General features: G+C 52.0%; 1 protein-coding gene across 4 annotated transcripts in view; it reads right to left on the bottom strand.

The window, feature by feature from the left end:
- Positions 1-4,548: 4,548 nt before the first annotated feature.
- The window catches only part of EPHB2 (EPH receptor B2), a 103,440-nt gene continuing 89,549 nt past the window's right edge, over positions 4,549-18,439 (bottom strand). Inside the window, exons 7-16 of one of the 4 annotated variants that reach the window (XM_050322171.1) lie at positions 18,189-18,351; positions 17,537-17,645; positions 17,307-17,422; positions 15,091-15,213; positions 14,488-14,735; positions 13,662-13,877; positions 11,430-11,579; positions 8,936-9,129; positions 7,549-7,704; positions 4,549-4,855 (exon numbers count right to left, since the gene is read on the bottom strand). In XM_050322171.1, the coding sequence (XP_050178128.1) occupies positions 4,747-4,855; positions 7,549-7,704; positions 8,936-9,129; positions 11,430-11,579; positions 13,662-13,877; positions 14,488-14,735; positions 15,091-15,213; positions 17,307-17,422; positions 17,537-17,645; positions 18,189-18,351 (1,584 nt within the window). In that variant the 3' untranslated portion in view covers positions 4,549-4,746. The remainder of the gene's footprint in view (positions 4,856-7,548; positions 7,705-8,935; positions 9,130-11,429; positions 11,580-13,661; positions 13,878-14,487; positions 14,736-15,090; positions 15,214-17,306; positions 17,423-17,536; positions 17,646-18,188; positions 18,352-18,439) is intronic. The other 3 variants (XM_050322173.1, XM_050322172.1, XM_050322174.1) reach the window with 3 other exon arrangements.

Below are 18,439 nucleotides of genomic sequence, written 5' to 3'. Positions count from 1 at the left end.
GGTTTTCTCTACAGGCCACTGCTAACCTGCAGCCTGGGTGATGATTCCTGGGAAAGAACCTTTCCATTAACCCAAATTCAAAGAACAACTTCCAGGGCAGTGGAGAAGCACCATGAGAAGAGGTGCTGATGAAGCATCTCCTCCTTGGCTCATGCCATGCCAGAGCAGGAGGGAACTGCTCTGGGGAGAGCTCCAGCAGCTGGTGAAGAGAGCAGGATCCTGTTGTTGGGAAAGGGATAACAGGATCAAGAGCCTCTCTGTGACAGATGTCCCAAGGCAGATCTCAGAGGCTGTAGCACTCTTTTCTCCCCAGCTACTTCAAACACTTCCCTCTCTGCCAGTGAGAGGACCCTGTGCCATGACTGGCACAGAGCTGTGGGATGGAAGCCCACACTGGAATTGTAATCCTAAAGGAACACTGCAGCAGTGTCAAACCCTGTGCCAGCCCCACTGACCTGGACTGCTGCCTTGGGAAGCTCCTGCTCCATAGTGAGGATAGCACAGAGAGGAGAAGCTCCTCAGCTGCTGAAAACCACAAATCTCCACTGGTTTAAGAAAGGCAGCTCTGAGGTTTTACTGGGAGGTGGAAGGGCAGATCATCTGGGGAGGAGAAGTGCTGGTCACAGCTCTCTGTTTGTGTGTCACAATTCCTCGTGGCACTGCTGTATCTCACAGGTTTGTTTTTCCTTCTCCTGCACACCCCTGTGCTGCAATTCCAGAGAAAAGGCAACAGCTGGAAATGACGCTCTAAACACACTTTAACTTTTTACTATCTACGTATGCTTTGCTTTCTCTGCTCTGCCCCCTGATGCTCTGCGAGGCTTGAACTCCTCACTGGCCAACCAGCTGGGAAATTCCAGCCTGCTCAGCTTTCCCACCAAGCACCACCCCCAGGGTGACCTCAGCCAGGAGAAGTGGGGGAGAAGGGCAGGGCTGGGAGGTAGCTCAGAAGGGAGAAGGAAAACGGGAAAATCGCAACAAGCTGCCTGAAAAATCTCCTTGTGACCCCTTCTGTTCAGTCCCCACACATGCACACATGCACATGCACAACAGGATTTCACAGTGCCAACGTCAGCAAGTGCCTTTTTCCCCTCGGAACACACCGGATTTTTGCCATTAAGGCTCCCATTTCGTAGCAGTGCATTGGAGACCCATGAAATAAATATGTTAAAGTCACTCCAGTGCCTGTGCCCTGCAGTGCAGAGCGTGCCAGGGGCGTTCACAGCCAAAGGACTTGACAGGAACTCGGCTCCTCGTGCTCCCAGCAGAGCTGAGGGATGCAGAAAATCGCAGTGTTTTTTGGACCACGTCTATTTGAGTTCTCCACGAGTCCCACACAGCCAAACACAGATGTCACAGCGAGGTCTGGCACAAACAGACGGGGATGTGCTCCTTTTAGAACCAGCACCATGTGATTTTTGGTCAGAAGAAGAGGCGTGGATGTGCTTTCTCTGTCCTGGCTTTGGAGGGCTGTGGCACTGAGCTGGGTCCTGTCCTTCACAGTGGGCTGGGTCTGGCAGGTAGATGTGTCTGACAGCAGCCAGCGAGGAGCTTCAGTGCATTAAAGACAAAATGCCTCCAAATGAAGAAGACCCTGAAGTGCCCTTCCAAGCCCTGAGTGGCTCTGAAGGGGTGCTGCTCCTCCTTAGTGTCTGCAGGGATGGGCAGGATGGCAGAGAAAACAGGCAGGAATTGTCTGGGGAGGACAACTGAAGGGCATCGGTGTGCTCCTTCCACATGGCTGCCCCACAGGAATCTGCTGGTGGGTTTTCTGGGCAGGCAGCTCTCCTTGCAAAGCTCTGGCACACGAGTCTCTGGTTGGCTGTGGTGGGACAGCTTGGCACAGCACCCTCCTTCCCTCACCCTGGAGTGCCACCACACAGCTCCAGGCGTGCCTTTGGGAAAGACTGACCACTGCTCCTGGTTCAAACACGTGAGGCAGAGGCACCAGGGGAGAGTCCTCCCTGCTCCCCCCATGGGAGAAGCTCCTGGTGCCCCCTGCAAGCACTTTGTGTGATTTCATCAACTCCAGGGACTTTCCTATGTTCTTTCAAAGTCCATTATTCCCTGACCAGGAGCAAGTGCTTTTTGGATGCAAAGGCATCACCAGCATCCCTTTGGATACACAGGCAGGACAGACAGCCTGGAGCCCACTCCCCCCAAAATTCTGCCACCTGAAAGCCATGCAGGGCAGTAGTGGTGCCATCAGAGGGGCTGCCCTGGGGACACTGAGCTCAGAACACGTTCCTGGGTGCCCTGCACACACCTGGTGTTCACCTCCCTACAGGTGAGCTCTGCTGCCAAGCCAGGGATGTGCAAACACAAACACAACACTGCACTGGGGATTTTGGGTAAGCAGATTTTTAGATGAGTAGGGGCTGGAGGGACAATTCCTCCAGGTAAAGTCCTTGCTGCTGGAGCACTGAACTTTGAGACAGTGCAGGAGCTCAGTAGAGAAGTGACTCATGCCTGTAGGGAATGGTCTGATGCCACTTGCAAGGGCTTTGCTGTTGGATCTGGTCTGGAAGTGGAAAATGCTAAAAGTATTTTATAAATGGCCTCATATTTTACAAGCAGTCCAGGGAGATGATGTCTGGCCTCAGAGGTCTAGATGGCTCAGGATTTTCATCCACAGCAGACACACTTCCTCTTGGATCCAGCTCCTGGAAAATACAGCCAAGCAGCTCCCAATGAATGTGCCTTCAGCTGCTGAAAACGAGGGGAGAAGCCCAGGAATGGCAGACAGGGACCTGTAAACACCAGTTCTGCTGGTCATGGCCAGGGGGTGGCTGGAAAAATGCCAAATGTGGCCACAGGAAGGTGGTGGTGGCAGGAGCCTTTCAAAGGCTACGATGTAGTGCTGGGCAGGAAGAACAACCTGATTCCCATTTGCACTCTCTGTGCTTGGTTGGTGGCATCTAAACAGCCCAAAAAACCTTCTCAGTAACCAAAGAATTTATTTCAGTTATTTATAAACCCATGGATTGATCCTTCAGCTTCAGCCACGGTGTTTTGCCTCCAGAGACCTGGGATGAGGTTTTTGCCTTTGCTGACCCAGGTTCTCCTCGAGGTGAAGGGCTGAGACTGAAGCTGCCTCAGAGCTCCCAGAGCATCATCTCTGAGGGAGGTACCGGTCCCCCAATGGCACAGAGCACACCTGCCCAGTTTGGGAACCGCAGAGAACCAGATCACACAACTCTGACACTCCAAAACTACCAGGACTGGGCTTCCTCTGCCTTTCCGTGCTCCAGGCACCAATCCAACACCTTTCCCAGCAGCCAGACCTTCCTAAAGGGCTCTGAAAATAGAAAGACACAAAACCCAGCCACCCTCCCCCTCTCTCCCTCCCCCAAAACCCTCTGTGGTGCTGGTTCAGCCCTGCACCAGCACCCCTGAATTGAACTGGAAACCCAAGAGCCACAAAACACCTGCTGTGCCACAACCAGTGGAAAAGAACAAATACTCAAACAGGAGGGAATGTGCATATAAAAAAAACCTTTTTCTCCTGGCATATTGTCAATAAGCTGCAATTTTTCCTTCCCCAGGGAAGAGATTTTAAGTTCTTGGATGATATGATGCTTGGAGATGTAATTTCTTTTTCATTAAAAAAAAACCAAACAAACCCAAAACAACCAAAGCCCAACTGAAAAAATTTCCAACCCCCAAAACTCACAAACCGATGTTAAAACAATGGACAAATCTCCCAACAATGACAACTGAAAAATAAAGGTACACGTCAGCATTTGTAATCAAAAACTACTACATACTGTCCTTGGGAAGTCCTCTGGGAAAAGATCACTGGCATCTGGAAAGGACACCACTAAAAGTCTTGTGCATGATATGTATGAGACACGATGCCACTGGAGGGTGGATGGACAGACCCTTTAGGAAACTGTCACTCACAAAACTGTTCCATGACAAGAGAAAATAAGAGATGTAAAAAGGACTGGTTTTTTTTTATCCCACCCCCCCTCCCTCCCCCCCACCAAAGGCGTTACAGATTCCTTCTCATTTGTTGGAAACAGCCTCCTCTAAGTCTTGGTTTATTTGTCGTGTGTGGTTATTTTTTTTTTTAGAATAATAATAAAAAAAAAATAAAAACAAACAACCAAACTCTTCGGCTTTTGAAGAAGTCCATCAGTTTCTGAGATGCACTTGGTTCCACAGCACCAAAGAGCTCCAGCTCTCCCCCCTCTGATTCGCTCACAGGGGTTTTTGGGGGGAGGGCTGCACGGCATTCCCAGAGCCACAGCCCATGGGAGGAGGAAAGGATGTGCTTCTGTGGCCTTTCTTTGCATTCCTCTTCCTCAAAAAGTCTCATCTCTCCAGAGGTGCCTGGGCCCAGCTGCAGCAGCCTTGTGCAAGAGGAAACGTGAAGCTGCTCTTTTCTCTTCCTTTGGAGACTCCCATTGGTCTTGGAGCCCTTTTCAAGAATGCAATTGCTTTATTATTATTATTATTTAAAAATATTTCATAGTTTGTTGTTTTGTTTTTGTTTGTTTCAAAATAATTGTCTTTTTTTTTTTCTTTTCTTTTCTTCTTCTTTTGTTCCCTTTTTCCATTGCTTAAATTCTAGAAGCTCTTCTGTTTTTGAGGACAGGGTGTTCCTTCCTGCTGCCCTGACCCTCAGAGCAGCTGCCTGTCCCTGGTCCATGCAGAACACTCAAGAACTGGAGCTTGGACATTACAGGGGTGAAAGGGGAGCAGGGCCTTGAGGAAGAGGAGGAGGAGGAGGCCACACAGCCATCAAACCTCCACAGACTGAATTTGGTTCATCTGTGCCCTCATCACCTGGATACTGTTCAGGATTTTCTTCTGGTGTCCTGCTAAAGTGACCCCAACTCGCAGAATGTCCCTTTGGGAAGAAAAGAAAACAAGCATCAGAAGGTATTTTCTCACAACAGGACAAGATCACAGGTGATATTTCAGACGATCTCTCAACCCAAACTATTCTGTGATTCTTATGATTCCACGAGAAGGGAGCTGAAGTCTACACAGACTTCTTCCATGAATGCAACCAGTGGATGCAAACCTGGTGAAACCTCTTATTTTTTACTTTTTTCTGGTTTACCCTCCAATCTTTGCATTTTCTACCCACCTGTAGCACCCTCAGAGTCCTGGAACCTCAACAGAGAGGGAGAAACCAAACGTCCCAGGCTCTGCTGAGTCAACTTGCCTTGAACGTTCTACTCTTGTGCCATTTTGTTTGGATTCTCTTTCATTTTGTGACACATTTTTTCCATCCCTGGAGACACAGGACCAGGGTGTCCTGCCCCTCATCAGTGTGGATCTCACACTCCCCCCCTGCAGATGATGGGCTGTTCTTGATGCTTTTCCTTTGATCTGATAAGACCATGAAATGATCACCTTTTGTACTTGTGCTCTGTGTTAAATCAGGGTAATCTAATTTTTGGAATGCTTCTGTTTTTTTATAGATATTGGGCATTTCTGGGAGAAATAAAGGTCATGGCAAGAGAGTGAGTGTGACTCTAAACTGGTCCCATTTGTGGCTCCACTTGTGTTTGTTCCCCTCTGCATCCTTCCTCCTGCTGGATAAACCTCAGTCATGAATTCTTCAGATCTTCTTCCCATCAGGGGATGGATGGACACGACCCACACCTGACTCTGGAGGATTTTCAAGTGCCTTTTCTGCTGGAGTGTTAGGAACAGACTTTCAAGGGGAAGTGTGGCAAAACCCTTGCCTGGTTTCGAGTGGAAGACAAGAGGCAAAGAAGGGCAAACAGGAGCTCCAAGGAAAGATGGAAAAAATTCCTTAACTCATGTCTGTAAACCAGGACAGGACTGTGCCTCTGTGATTCCCAGCTTTCCGCCTTGGACATTGGATATTTGATTGTATACTGGGAAGGAATCCCTCCCTGTGAGGGTGGGCAGGCCCTGGCACAGGGTGCCCAGAGAAGCTGTGGCTGCCCCATCCCTGGAAATGTCCAAGGACAGCTTGGATGAGGCTTGGAGCAACCTGGGCTGGTGGAAGGTGTCCCTGCCCATGGCAGGGGTGGGATGAGATGGGCTTTAAGGTCCCTTCCAACCCAAACCATTCTGGGATTCTTGGCAGATAATTCGGTGGCCCAGGTGTCCCAGCCTGCAGACAACCAGTAAGAAACCTTTCCAGTGTTGAAACCATGCGGATTTGGGGAACCAAATCAGTCTTCAGGAAACATTTACCCTTTGCTGGCTGTGAACAAAACAGCAGCTCCACTTCCACGACTGTGTCCTTCTGCAAAGACCAGGTGAACATCAGGGGGTGGTGTGTCAAGTAGAGTTGCACCAGGATTTCCCAAGGAAAAAGGACTTGGACTGTCCTTCTCTCTGTTTTACACCCAGCCAAGCAGGTGATGGATGAGGAAGGGATGTTTGTCAGACCTGGTGGGACACGAGCTGAGGATGCCCCTGTGATTTTGGTGAAGGCACTTGGAAGATGTTGTGAGGGACGTGGTAAGGGACTGGGAGAAGTGGCATTTAAGGGACACTGAGGATGTCTGTGAAAGAACAGGCTGCATTGGCTGGACTGCCTGCAGAACTGTTTGCTCTTGGATACTCAGAATAGCACAGCCCAGGCAGGGTTAGGTTGTAGTGTGGGTCTGATGTCTCTCTTTAGTCAAAGCTTTTCTTCTCTACCCTTTCTGTTGTATGAACACAGAAAATATTGGTGCCAAAATCATCCCCAGGGCCTTGGGGTTGTACCACAGGTGTGCTGAAACAGTCAGAACTGCCCTGGGATTTTCCCAGCAGCAAATAAGAACAAAAAGCCAGAAAAGGTCCCACTGGCTGTTTGTGTGAACAGATTCTGACTCACTGGTAGATTTAAAATCTGGATTAAGGCACCAACTCCAAAATCATTCCTGGTCACCAGGCTAAAGGACATCACAGCACTTGCAGATGGTTTTAATGTTTGGCCCTTTCTAAGGGTTTCTACAGTGAAGTGCAACCAGGCACAGAGGCATCAGAGCCCCCAACCCACCACAAACGGATTTCAGCTGCTTTCTCCAAAGAGCTTGCACAGACTTTGACACTGCAGGATGTTTTTATCTAGGGGGTCCTGTTTGCCAGGAAGATTGGACTGGATGACCTCCAGTGGTCCCTTCCAACCTTTGCCTCTCTGTGATTCCATGATCTGGACTTTCAGACACCTTTCTTAGGCAGAACTTCGTTGTGTCCATCCCTGATACACCACACAACCCAGAGGACTGCAGAGTCTAAGTGTGCTCTTGAGTGGCTGGGGAAGTGTCTGATGCCACCTGAACTCTCCATTTGTTCCATGTTGGGGTTCTGGAGACCCTGGGGGGGGTGTTCATTCTCACAGTGGGGACGTGCACTGGTGTGGAGATGAACTCTGCAAGCGCAGAGAGACAGAGAACACAAAGTCTGGAGTACCACACAGAGCCTCCAGAAACTGAACAGACCAAAAGTGGTTCCACAAAGCAACAAATTCTATACAAATAAAACCACAAAATATGAAAATAAAGCTAATTCAGTAACAAGCAATTGTTGTTCAACGCCTGAGACTTCCCCTGTGTTTTGGGCACTTACTCTACAGTCATCTGAGATACTACATCAAAGGTGGTGAAGCCAGCACTGGCAAAGCTCTCCTTGTACTGGCTCATCTTGATGGCATCCAGCCATTCATCCACAGTGTTGAAGCTGGAATAATCCGGGATTGTGCGGTCCAGGAGGGGGAGGTTCATCCTGGAACACAGAAACGGGAATGAGCAGACAAAGAGCTGCAAACACAACTGTCCCTGCACCCTCCAGCACCTGGACCAGCATCAACACTCTGTTCTGCTGAGGGACACCAAAATACACCTGGGGGACCCCAAAAGTCCCCAGGGATTCTAAAATACCTCCAAAATACACCTGGAGGATGCAAAAATACACCTAGCAGATCCCAAAATACATCTGGGGGATCCCAACCCACCCTCCCAACCCCAAGGGACTCCCAGTTGGTTCCATGTGCATGTTCAGGGTGTCAATGGTGTTCCGGGGCAAAAGGGGTTTTGGGGGAAAAATGGGGGGTTTGGGGAAGAAAGTGTTGATTTTTAAGAAGGAAAAGGGTTTTATTAGGAAAAAATGGTGGGGTTTGTGTAAAAAAAAACCAGTGGTTTTAGGAAAAAAAATGGGAAGTTTGGGGGAAAAATGGTGGGTTTTGGGGAAAAAATTTGAGCGTTCTTTGGAAAAACTGTGGGGTTTTGGGAAAAATGGGTTTTTGGGGGAGGAATTGTGGTGTCTTGAGAAACAAATGGGGTGAAAACATGGCTTTTTTTTGAAAAATATAGGTTTGGGAGGGGCAAACGCTTGATGATCTCAGAGGTCTTTTCCAGCCTCATTGATTCTGTGATTTCTATGAATGTGAGATTGGACAGCCAGAGTAACCACACTCCTCCAGCACCCTGTGTGCAGAGTCCACTGTCCATCAGCTGTCTGTGCTCACCAGACCCGTCCAAGGAGAGGGATTGGAGTGACCTTGACATCTGCAGAGGTTGCCAACCACAGGATTCCCTGTGATTCCCAGCTCTCTGGCCTGGACATTACATATTTGATTAGAGAGGAAGGAAGGAATTCTTGGCTGGGAGGGTGGGCAGGTCCTGGCACAGTCTGCCCAGAGAAGCTGTGGCTGCTCCTGCATCCCTGAGAGTGTCCAAGGCCAGGCTGGACAGAGCTTGGAGCAACCTGGGATAGTGGAAGGTGTCCCTGCCCATAAAAGGAGGGTGGGATGAGATGAGCTTTAAGATCCCCTCCAACCCAAACTGTTGTGGGGTTCTGTGATCTTTCCATGCCTACCCTGTAAAGGACTAAACACAGGCCATGTTGCCTCTAAAGCAGCTCCAGAGAGAGGTGCAGTGATGGTGCCCACCAGGACCCGAGGACAGCAGGTCTGCACAGAGGAGCCCCAGAGCGAGGGGAAGGCAGGGACACCTACCCAGAGGAGAGGGGTGCCATGGCTTTCAGGCTGTTGGGATTTCGGATCATTTTGTCCAACGTGTTGACAATTTGCCCAAATTTGGGCCTGTGGTTTCGATCCTTCTGCCAGCAGTCCAGCATCAGCTGGTGGAGGGCGTTCGGGCAATCCATGGGCGGTGGCAGCCGATAGTCTTGCTCAATGGCATTTATCACCTGCAGGAGGGGAAAAGGAGGTCAGTGCAGCTGTGATAAAACCCATTTAATCCACAGTGTCGCCTCTCTTGGATCCTGAAGGTGACTGGCACGACCACCCCTGCTGCAGCCTGCACTCAGTGGTGCCCTCCAACCCCCCCTAAACTCTCAGCCCTCGGCATTTCACTGAGGTGTGTCCTGGGGGGTGACACCAGCCTTGCTCAGCTGGCACCCAGCCTGCCTGCTCAGTCTGACCTGGTGATAGAGCCCATCCCTGCCGGGCTGTGTGACCTCACAGCTCCAGCCACGAGGCAGGGGAGTCAGGGGGATGTGTTTGGATGGGTACCCAGCCCAGCAGCTCCCTGGGAGGAGAACATCTCCATCCAGTGAAGGGTTGTGATCTACAGACAGGGATGTTGCCCCCTGTGTTTTCCTTCCTCCAAGAAGCTGCCTAGAGAAAATTAAGGATACTGCAGCTGGGAATGGGAAAGAAGCAGGGAAGTGTTGGTGGGGAGGAGGCACTGGAGGTGCTGTGGCAGTAGAAGGCTCCCTCCAAGGGAGGGCAGATGGCAGATCCGTGCCAAACAATCCAGAGGGTGAGGTGGGGGATCTGGCAGGGTTTAAGAAGGACAGTGGTTTCAGGTAGGGAATGGACTAGAAGGTTCTCCAGACACTGCTGTGCGTGGCCAAGGTGCTGGGCAGGCTGACTTGAGACCACTGCTGACAAAATGAGCCAGGTGGGAGGAATCCTCCCTGCCCTTCCCTGCTCTGGTTGGACAGGGGTTGTGAAAGTCTGACCAGAGTCATCTCCTCTACAATTCCCTGACAGGAGGATGGAGCCAGGTTGGGGTTGGTCTCTTCTCACAGGTGTGACAGGACAAGAGGAAACAGCCTCAAGTTGTGCCAGGGGAGGTTCAGATTGGTTATTAGGGAAAAATTCTTCATGAAAATGTTGTCAAGCATTAGAACAGGGTGTGCAGGGAAGTGGGGGAGTCACCATCCCTGGAAGGGTTCAAAAGGTGTGTGGATGTGGCACCTGGGGACATGGTTCAGTGGTGAACACCGCAGTGCTGGGTTGATGGTTGGACTCCATGGCCTTAGAGGTCTTTCCCAACCTCTGTGATCCCGTGACTGATGTGCTTTGTGCAGCTCTTGGCTCCTGCTCAGGTATTCTCCCAGGAGGTGCAAGTTGACCCCTCTCCCAGCTCTACATCTACCCAAGACAGAGGGGAGGGGAGGCACAGGGGGCACGGGGTTGGGCAGCAGCATCACACAAGGACCAAGTGTTCATCTCCGGCACGGACTGAGCGCTTTTTGGACGAGCCGCCTGCTGTGCTGCCACCAGACACATCCAGAGGCAGCACAGGCTGCTCTCTCCATCTCCCCTCCCATCAGACACATCCTCTGAGGCGGCACAGGCCTCAGTTGTCTCCATCTCCTCTCCCCCAGCCTCCCCAGGCGCTCACACCCCAGGGTCAGGAGGCTAATCGGCACTGAATGCCCGCCACGCGCCCTCAGCGGGGAGGACCAGCTGGCCTTAAGTGGTGACAGCTTCTGGGCCACCATGTCACCATGTCCTGCGGCAGGAAGAGCGGGAGAAAGGGCTGGGGACGGGAGATGCAGCGGGAGATGCCAAGAGGAGAGGAGCAGGCTCTGCCAGCCCCGGCAGGTGGAGCGGTGCTGCCGCAGCACCGGGGTTGTGGCAGGAGAAACCTTGGAGGGGAGAGGTCCAGGGAGGAGAAATTCTTTGAAGAGGGACTGATCAGACACTGGAATGGGCTGCCCAGGGAGGGGGTGGAGTCATTGTCCCTGGAGATGTTTAAGGAGAGACTGGATGTGGCATCGGTGCCACGGTCTCGTAGGCAAGGCGGTGTTGGGTCAAAGGTTGGACTTGATGATCTCAGGGGTGATTTCCAACCTGGTTGATTCTGTGGAGTGCAAGGGAGATGGAAGGCAGAGGGCTACAGGTACAGTGACACCTGGCTTCAGGAAATGCTTGAAGCTGAGGTGACAGTGAAGCCTCAACAGGAAGGGAATTGTCCTTGCTGAGAGGGCAGACCCTTTACCTTCTCAGCATCTGCCCATCACCTGCTCCCCTAAACCCTGTCCTACTGCTGTAGGTGCTGAGCAGTCCCCAACCTCTGCCACAGGGTGACCAGACCAAACCCCAAAATTATCCCCATTACTTCTTCCAACAGTGCCAACCTTGGGCACATGTCCCTCAGCAGGGAAGGCTCTGGACACACCACAGGCTGTGGCCACTCCTTGGCCTTGCAATGCCCCCAATTTCAGCGTTTCTGCCCCTGGTTTTCTGAACTCACATCTTGGTTGGTCATGTCCCAGTAGGGCCGCTCTCCGTAGGACATCACCTCCCACATGACGATCCCGTAGCTCCACACGTCGCTGGCTGAGGTGAATTTGCGGTACTGAATGGCCTCAGGTGCCGTCCATCGTATGGGGATCTTCCCACCCTGCAGGGAGAAAACAGAGGATGGGAACAGAAGAAATAAGAGCAACTGAAAACATGAGAGTCCATGATGTTTGCCTGTAATGTTCTGGTAAAACCCAGAAGGAAGGGACCACAGGACTACCCCTCATGCTACTTCAGGATGGATGTGGATTGTCTGGTCAAGCTGGGAAGCCTTCAGTGATGATGATTTTCCCCATTTGGTGACCTGTCCCACCACTCTCCTGAGGATGGAGCTTTTCCTGTAATTCACCTTGAACCTCACAAGCCACATTTTTGCCTGTTACTCCTTATTTTATCATCTGGTGCCACTGCAAGGAGTTTGTCTCTGCCTTCTTCCTCCAGGTCACTTAGAGACGTTCTCTCAGCCTCCTCTCCATCACATTAAACAAGACCAGCTCCTTCCACCTGCCTCCTGCTACAGTTTTTCTCAGCATGGAGAAATACTCACAGTGCTAGCAGTGACTTTGGTAGAAAAATTAAGGTCTAGGAATACAGGAAAATCCAAACTGATCTCCCTCCATCCTTTTGCTGTCACCTCTCTACCTCCAGAGCAGGATATATGGAATAAGAACACCTTCTTCTTCAGCCTTCTACAGCTGCTGACTCCTTGAAGTCAATGGTACATAATTTTTGATGTCCCCTCCATCAGGCAGACTCTTGACAGAGCTCATGGCAAGCAGTGGGTTTAAAAAAAAACATATAAAAGAGAGGTCCTAAAGTAGAAATTACAGACTTTGGAGGTTCTTTGCAGAGGAAATCACTTCTGTGAGACCTCCCCTGTATGTGGTGATGTGACCCAGGGCCTCAGCCATGACCCTCCCACACCACAGCCTGTGGCTGTTGCCCACCCATGGGCACCAGGTCCCTGGGATGGTGACAATAAAACACATTTGTGCATCCCAGGACAGGGCATTTTGCAGAGGAGGATCCTCCTGGTTCTCTGATGCAGCAGGTGCACATATTCTGTCCCTACAGATAATCTACACCCTGCCCACAGTCCAAGGAGAATAAATTAGGGTTGACAAATTTATTATTAGAGAGAGAAAAGCTACAGGCACAATAACAGGGATAGAGAACAGCAGTAAAGACCACGTATTTACTTAACAAAGGGAAAGTTAATTGGCTGTGAGGAACATGTTGTGAAAAATAAATGTTATTAAGTGCTTCTAAGGCTGTGTAAGATGGAAGAGTTGATGTTTGAAGCTACACAAGTTCAGATGAAAATAAACCCCCACACTTTTGCTGTTTGTTTGGTATTCAGCTGCTGATATAATTCACTAAGAGCTATCCCAGGTAGCTTCAAAAGACCCAGGAGGGATGATTTCCTACAGCAATACCAACACTTATTTCCAGGAATTCTTGCCTTAGGCATTGATCCTGTTGCACTGTTCCAGAGCCACGCTGTGTGATATTTATGAGAAGTCCTGGCTACAACCTCACTAAACAACAAGTCTTCAAACAATCCTTTGGTCCCAGTGAACATTCTGTAGCCTGAGACAGGCCATGAGTCCTTGGTGGCACTGTGGGTGTTCCTGGGAAGCAGTTACATGTCCAGGAAGCCTTTTCTAGGAATCTTTCTGTCTAATTTAAACAGATTCCCTGGAGAATCAGTATCTAACACTGCTGGGATGAATGCCCAGCATGCACCCACACTTCAGGCTGTCGTTCCTGGGGCTGAGCCTGTGACATGACACGGAGAAGGATGACAGATTCCTGAGCAGCAGGATGATGGATTCCTGGACAGCAGGGCAGCACAACTGGACAGTGATGATTAAAAAACCCAGACTTGCTGCCCTGGCAACAAATCTGTCAGGGCAGCATTTCAAAGGACCCCATCTGGATCCCACTGAGTGGGTATAGTGCACGATACCAACTAAGGGCTTCATCAGGGATATAAATGTTTGGAAGAAGGCTCAGCTATCCCTAGGAATGACAGGACCTTGCAGGAGAGAATCTCCTTCCATTTATTTCACTAGTCTTTCCCATCTGGGACCTTATTCCTCCTGAAAAAGCGACCTCCCTCTTTCCCCTCTCCAACTCCTTCCTTCCCCCCCCATCCCTCCCTCCGGAGGAGCAGCGTTACCAGGGCGCTGGTGTAGGTGGGATCAGAGGTGTCGTCCTCCAGGAAGCGGGAGAGGCCGAAGTCGGACACTTTGCAGACCAGGTTGCTGTTGACCAGGATGTTTCGGGCAGCCAGGTCCCGGTGCACGTAGTTCATGTCCGCCAGGTACTTCATGCCCGCAGCAATGCCCCTCAGCATCCCCACCAGCTGGATCACCGTGAACTGCCCGTCGTTTTGCTTGGGGAACAGAGAGGGGGGACATCACGTGAAAATTCACAGCCTGGCACGGTCAGGCAAACAGCCAGAGGTGTCTTTCTATGTTGTGGCAAGACACAGCTCTGCCATGAGTACGCACATTCCCTCCAGAGGGGAGTGCAGAGCTCACAGGCGCTGGGAGTCACCCCCACTCACCCCCAGGGCATCGCCTGTTACCCAAAGGTGCACCCACTTTGCACCAGAGGGCTCAGAAGGGATCATCTATTCCTGCTATCTCCCTTCAACAATTGTCCACCTCAAGCTCAGAAGTAGCAATACTTGGACAGAGCAGCTGGAGGTGAAGTCCTGCTGTGTTAAAGCTCTGTCAGACTGCCCCTCTGTGCCAGTGTGTACAGGCAGCTGTGGGCGTGCAGGAGGGCACAGCCTCTCCCTAGGATGAGACATGGACAGGTGACCTCCTGGAGGTGGTGCCACCTCCACCTCTGCTCCCAAACCACAGACCTCTGGACTATGCAGCAGCTGCTCCAGGGGGTGCTGGGCAGGGAAGGGCACTGGGAAGGGAACCTTCCCCCCCTAGTCCTCCTCTGTCCCAGCACAGCCTCTGGAGCTACCCACTCCCAGGACCCCATACCCGCAGGAAGGAGTCCAGGGAGCCGTTCTCCATGAACTCAGTGATGATCATGACTGGAGAGCTCTTGGTCACCACGCCCTCCAGGTGGATGACGTTGGGGTGGTCAAACTGGCCCATGATGCTGGCCTCGCTCAGGAAGTCCCGTCTCTGCTTCTCCGTGTAACCAGACTTGAGGGTCTTGATGGCCACAAAGATCTCCCTCTTGCCAGGAAGCTTGAGGTGCCCACTGCACACCTCTCCAAACTCCCCTGTGGATGGATAGGTAGGGCTTGTCAGCTTCCCACAGGCTCCCCTGTCTGCCCTGCACATCCCTGAGCTGCCACCCACCATCTGATCTCTGCTTCCTCCCTCCTCCACACCCAAAGACCCCCCTTCAGGTGGACTCATCACTGTGATATGGGATTATTTGCACGTGGGAACTGGGTGTTCATGTTTCTCCATGAGCACTGGACCCCGCTGCTCCTTCTAGTCCAGGCTGGGGCTAAGTAAGACCTTAGTGACACCAGTCCTCCCAGTACAGGTAAGGCTAAACCCTCACCTGATCCTGGGAGCAGGAAGGAGCCTGTGGTGCTGAGGGGAGCCAGCCATTCCCAGGTCACCTACCTGCCCCGATCACCTGCTCGATTTTGACACAAGAGATGTCGATTTCTTTCGCAAACTCCCTGACAGCCTCATTGGGATCTTCGTAGGTGAACGGATCGATATAGATCTTCATCCCTGGAGTCACTGCACAGAGGTGAGGACACAGTCAGAAAGGTGGATGCAACCACAACAACAGACTGTTGGCATCAAGGAAAAGAGAAACCTGTTTGTGTGAGGGTCCTTCTGCCTCAGCGAGTTGCACAATCAAGGGCACAAAGCAGAAACAGAGAGACAGTTTGAGAAGGAACATGCAGAGCCATGTTTCACAGGACTATTAAAGCTGGATTTAATGACTATCAGTCCACAAGTCACTGTTGGTGTAGTCGGGGGGATATGTTGTGAGCTCAGAGTGCAAACTGCAGAGTGATTTCTCCACGGGGGCAGTGCAAGCAGGATGGACACTCCAGTCTGTTCTCCTGACAGGTAACCCAAGGCTGAGTTTCCTCTTGGGAGCCCCAAAATGGCCAAGACAAGCTGTGGAGGACACAGGGAAAATTGCAAGCACCAAGTTCCTCCTGCTGGGCAGAGCAGAGGACACAGTGGGTCCTGGGAAAGGCAAAGGCCATGGGACCTGGTGAGGCTGGACTGCTGCTGCCACACCCCACACTACCTGTGGGACAGCTCTTACCTGTGGGTTTCCTCTTTCTATACCCATTTTCTGGCCTCTAGCTCACTCCAAAATGGGGATTACATGGAGGGCAGAGCTCACAGCTCACGAAACAAGAAGCCCAACATGGCACCAGAGCATGACTCCCAACTCCAGGATGCTGGTTGGGTTCAGGGGGTTCTGCAGTGCTCACAGGCTACCCAGGCTTTGGCAATTTGCTGTAGTCTCCCCACAGCAATCGCTGCTGGGGAGTGAGCAGGGACTGAGCCCTGGACAGGTGTGTTGAGTGTGGAAGTGGTTAAAAGGCACCTCAGGCCCTTTATCAGCTCACGTGCATCCCATGGCACCAAGTGGTGCAGGCACAGCCATTAATGCCACCTCAGCCTGGAGCTGCCATGTCCCACACCAGCACCAGGAGAACGTGTGAGTGTGTGTTGGCAGCCTGGACTGACAAACAACTGAGAGCTGCATTTTCATAATCTCTCCTGAAAAGTGTCATTTCTCCTGGTAAGGGATAGCGAGGCAGCCAGAACAGGCAGCTGGGCCACAGGGCTGCAGCTCAGAGCTCTGCCTTTTAGGAGGTGTTTCCCAGGAAAATGAGAAACAACAGTGAGTCCTGAGCAGAAACACTACTGGTGTTCTCCATGCTCTGAGCAAGGTCTGGGTTTGTACAGGAAAAATTATTAAAAGGGCAGAAATGCTGAAACTATGAGTAAAACACAAGGAAAATAACAACTGACACTGGAATAAAGCAAGATTAGAGCCACATGTCTCTGGTGAGGGAGGAGAAAGGGATTCCAGGGACATGCAGGTAGGGATTAATCATAGAATGGAACGACTTGGGTTGGAAGGGATCTTAAATGACCTCATCTTGTTCCACCCCTGCCATAGGCAGGGACATCTTTCACTATTCCAGGTTTCTCTGAGCCCCATCCAACCTGGCCTTGGATGCTTCCAGGGCTGGGGGAAGGAGGATGCAGTGAGGCAGAGGGTGTGCAGTGAGGCTGGGAGCAGGAATGCTGCACTGAGGGAGTGCCTTGCACTTGGGTGTTGGAAGAGGGAGGCTGCAAGAGAGGGCATGTTAGGTATTGTATTCTATACCTATCCATAGATATATCTCCTATCTACTGGGAATCTGGGAGCACTGGCATGGGCTCTAGCAAAGGTGTGTGGGCTCCTGCAGAAGGACAGCACTCTGCAGGAGGGGGACAGACCAGGGAAGAAGGGGTCTCACTGCTGCCCAGCAGACGGGCAAAGCTGAGGAGTCGGAGGAGCAAGACACGGTGTGGTAGCAGGAGCTGCAGCACAGAAGAGCGTGGTGAGGCTTCAGGGGGTGTGTTGGATGTCACAGGGGGTGTGTTGGATGTCACGGGGGGTGTGTTGGAGGTCACAGGGCTTTGCAGAGCCATGCCCAGGGGTTGCCTCCTGCCAGCACAACGGGCTGGGGAGCAGGGCAGGGATCAGGAGCTGGATCAGGGGAGATGCTCCTGCCCCACATGCACACACCAGGAGGCCCCTGAGCCCCTCCCTCCCCTCCCCAAAGGAGGAATGAGTGAACAGGAACACAAACCGAAGAGCGAGCGGCCCCCCAGGGCGGGCGGGGACCCTCGGTACGTACTGTGGCCACTGGTATAGTGCTGCAGCTTGTCGGTGTACTCGGAGTCCGCGCGCTCAAAGCCCCTTCTTCTGGAAAGGAAGGAGAGACCTGAGCACAGCATGGGCCCTTCCCATCCCCAGGCCCTGCCAAAATGTCCCCAGGGACCACGCCCTGCCCGGCCCTGGCGTGCTCAGGTGGCCTACCTGCTGCACACGATGCCGATGACGACCACGGCGATGAGGAACACCAGACCCGCCGCCGAGGAGCCGATGATGAGCGGCAGCTTCTCCTGGACGCTGGTCTGGTATTCAGCTGGTGCACAAAGAGAGGGAGTGGGTTAATGTGTCATCACCCACGAGTTCATCGAGGCCAGAGCAAGGTCCACGTTTCCATGGGTGTTGCTTGCTTTGGTCCGGGACAGGTGGTGCTGTCCCAGGCCTGGGATGTGCCCCAGTAGGCAGGTTGGATGGAGCTATCCCTTTGGAGAGGAGGGTTTAGTCCCATGGATACGTGCTGTGCCTTGTCCTTGGCCTCGGGGCTGGAAAACTGGCTTGGCCTGTTTTATTTAGCAGCACAAATTTAGAAAATTAAGAGCTGGCTCTGCATTTGTCATCACCAGCTGTGCATGTAGAACACATGAAGTTTGCTTCCTCCAACTCCAGCTGAGCAGGGGCATCCCCATGGCAGGAAAGCTGGGCAGAAATTAGACCAGCTGTGGGATTATCTGCATGGACCACCATGGCCAAACCTCTCTCTCCAGGTCTTGAACAAACAAGGGGACCAGCATTGCTGCCAGTGCCATCTCCGTGGCTTCCTGGACCCCGTGTCACCTTTCCCCAGAGGTGACAGACTCACCTTCAGTCATGGTCTGGAAGTACATCTTCCCACTGTAGCGGCCGTACCCAGCCACGGTCCGTGCCCGCACCTGGAACACGTAGATGGTGCCAGCCTTGAGGTTCTGCACTGCCACGGTGTTGGTGGGGCTTTTCACCGTGGTCGAGTTCAGCTCGCTCAGATCCTGCCAAGAAAATACGAATCTGCCATCAGAAAAACCAGTTCAGGGTCGGGTGCTGTGTTTCTGAGAGGAGGAAAGGGCAGGAGACCAG

This window comes from Myiozetetes cayanensis, unplaced genomic scaffold (genome assembly GCF_022539395.1).
Source record: "Myiozetetes cayanensis isolate MyiCay16 unplaced genomic scaffold, myiCay2020 scf28, whole genome shotgun sequence".
NCBI lineage: Eukaryota > Metazoa > Chordata > Aves > Passeriformes > Tyrannidae > Myiozetetes > Myiozetetes cayanensis.
The sequence above is the reverse complement of the archived record's forward strand: the minus strand, read 5'-3'. Positions and strand labels throughout refer to the sequence as shown.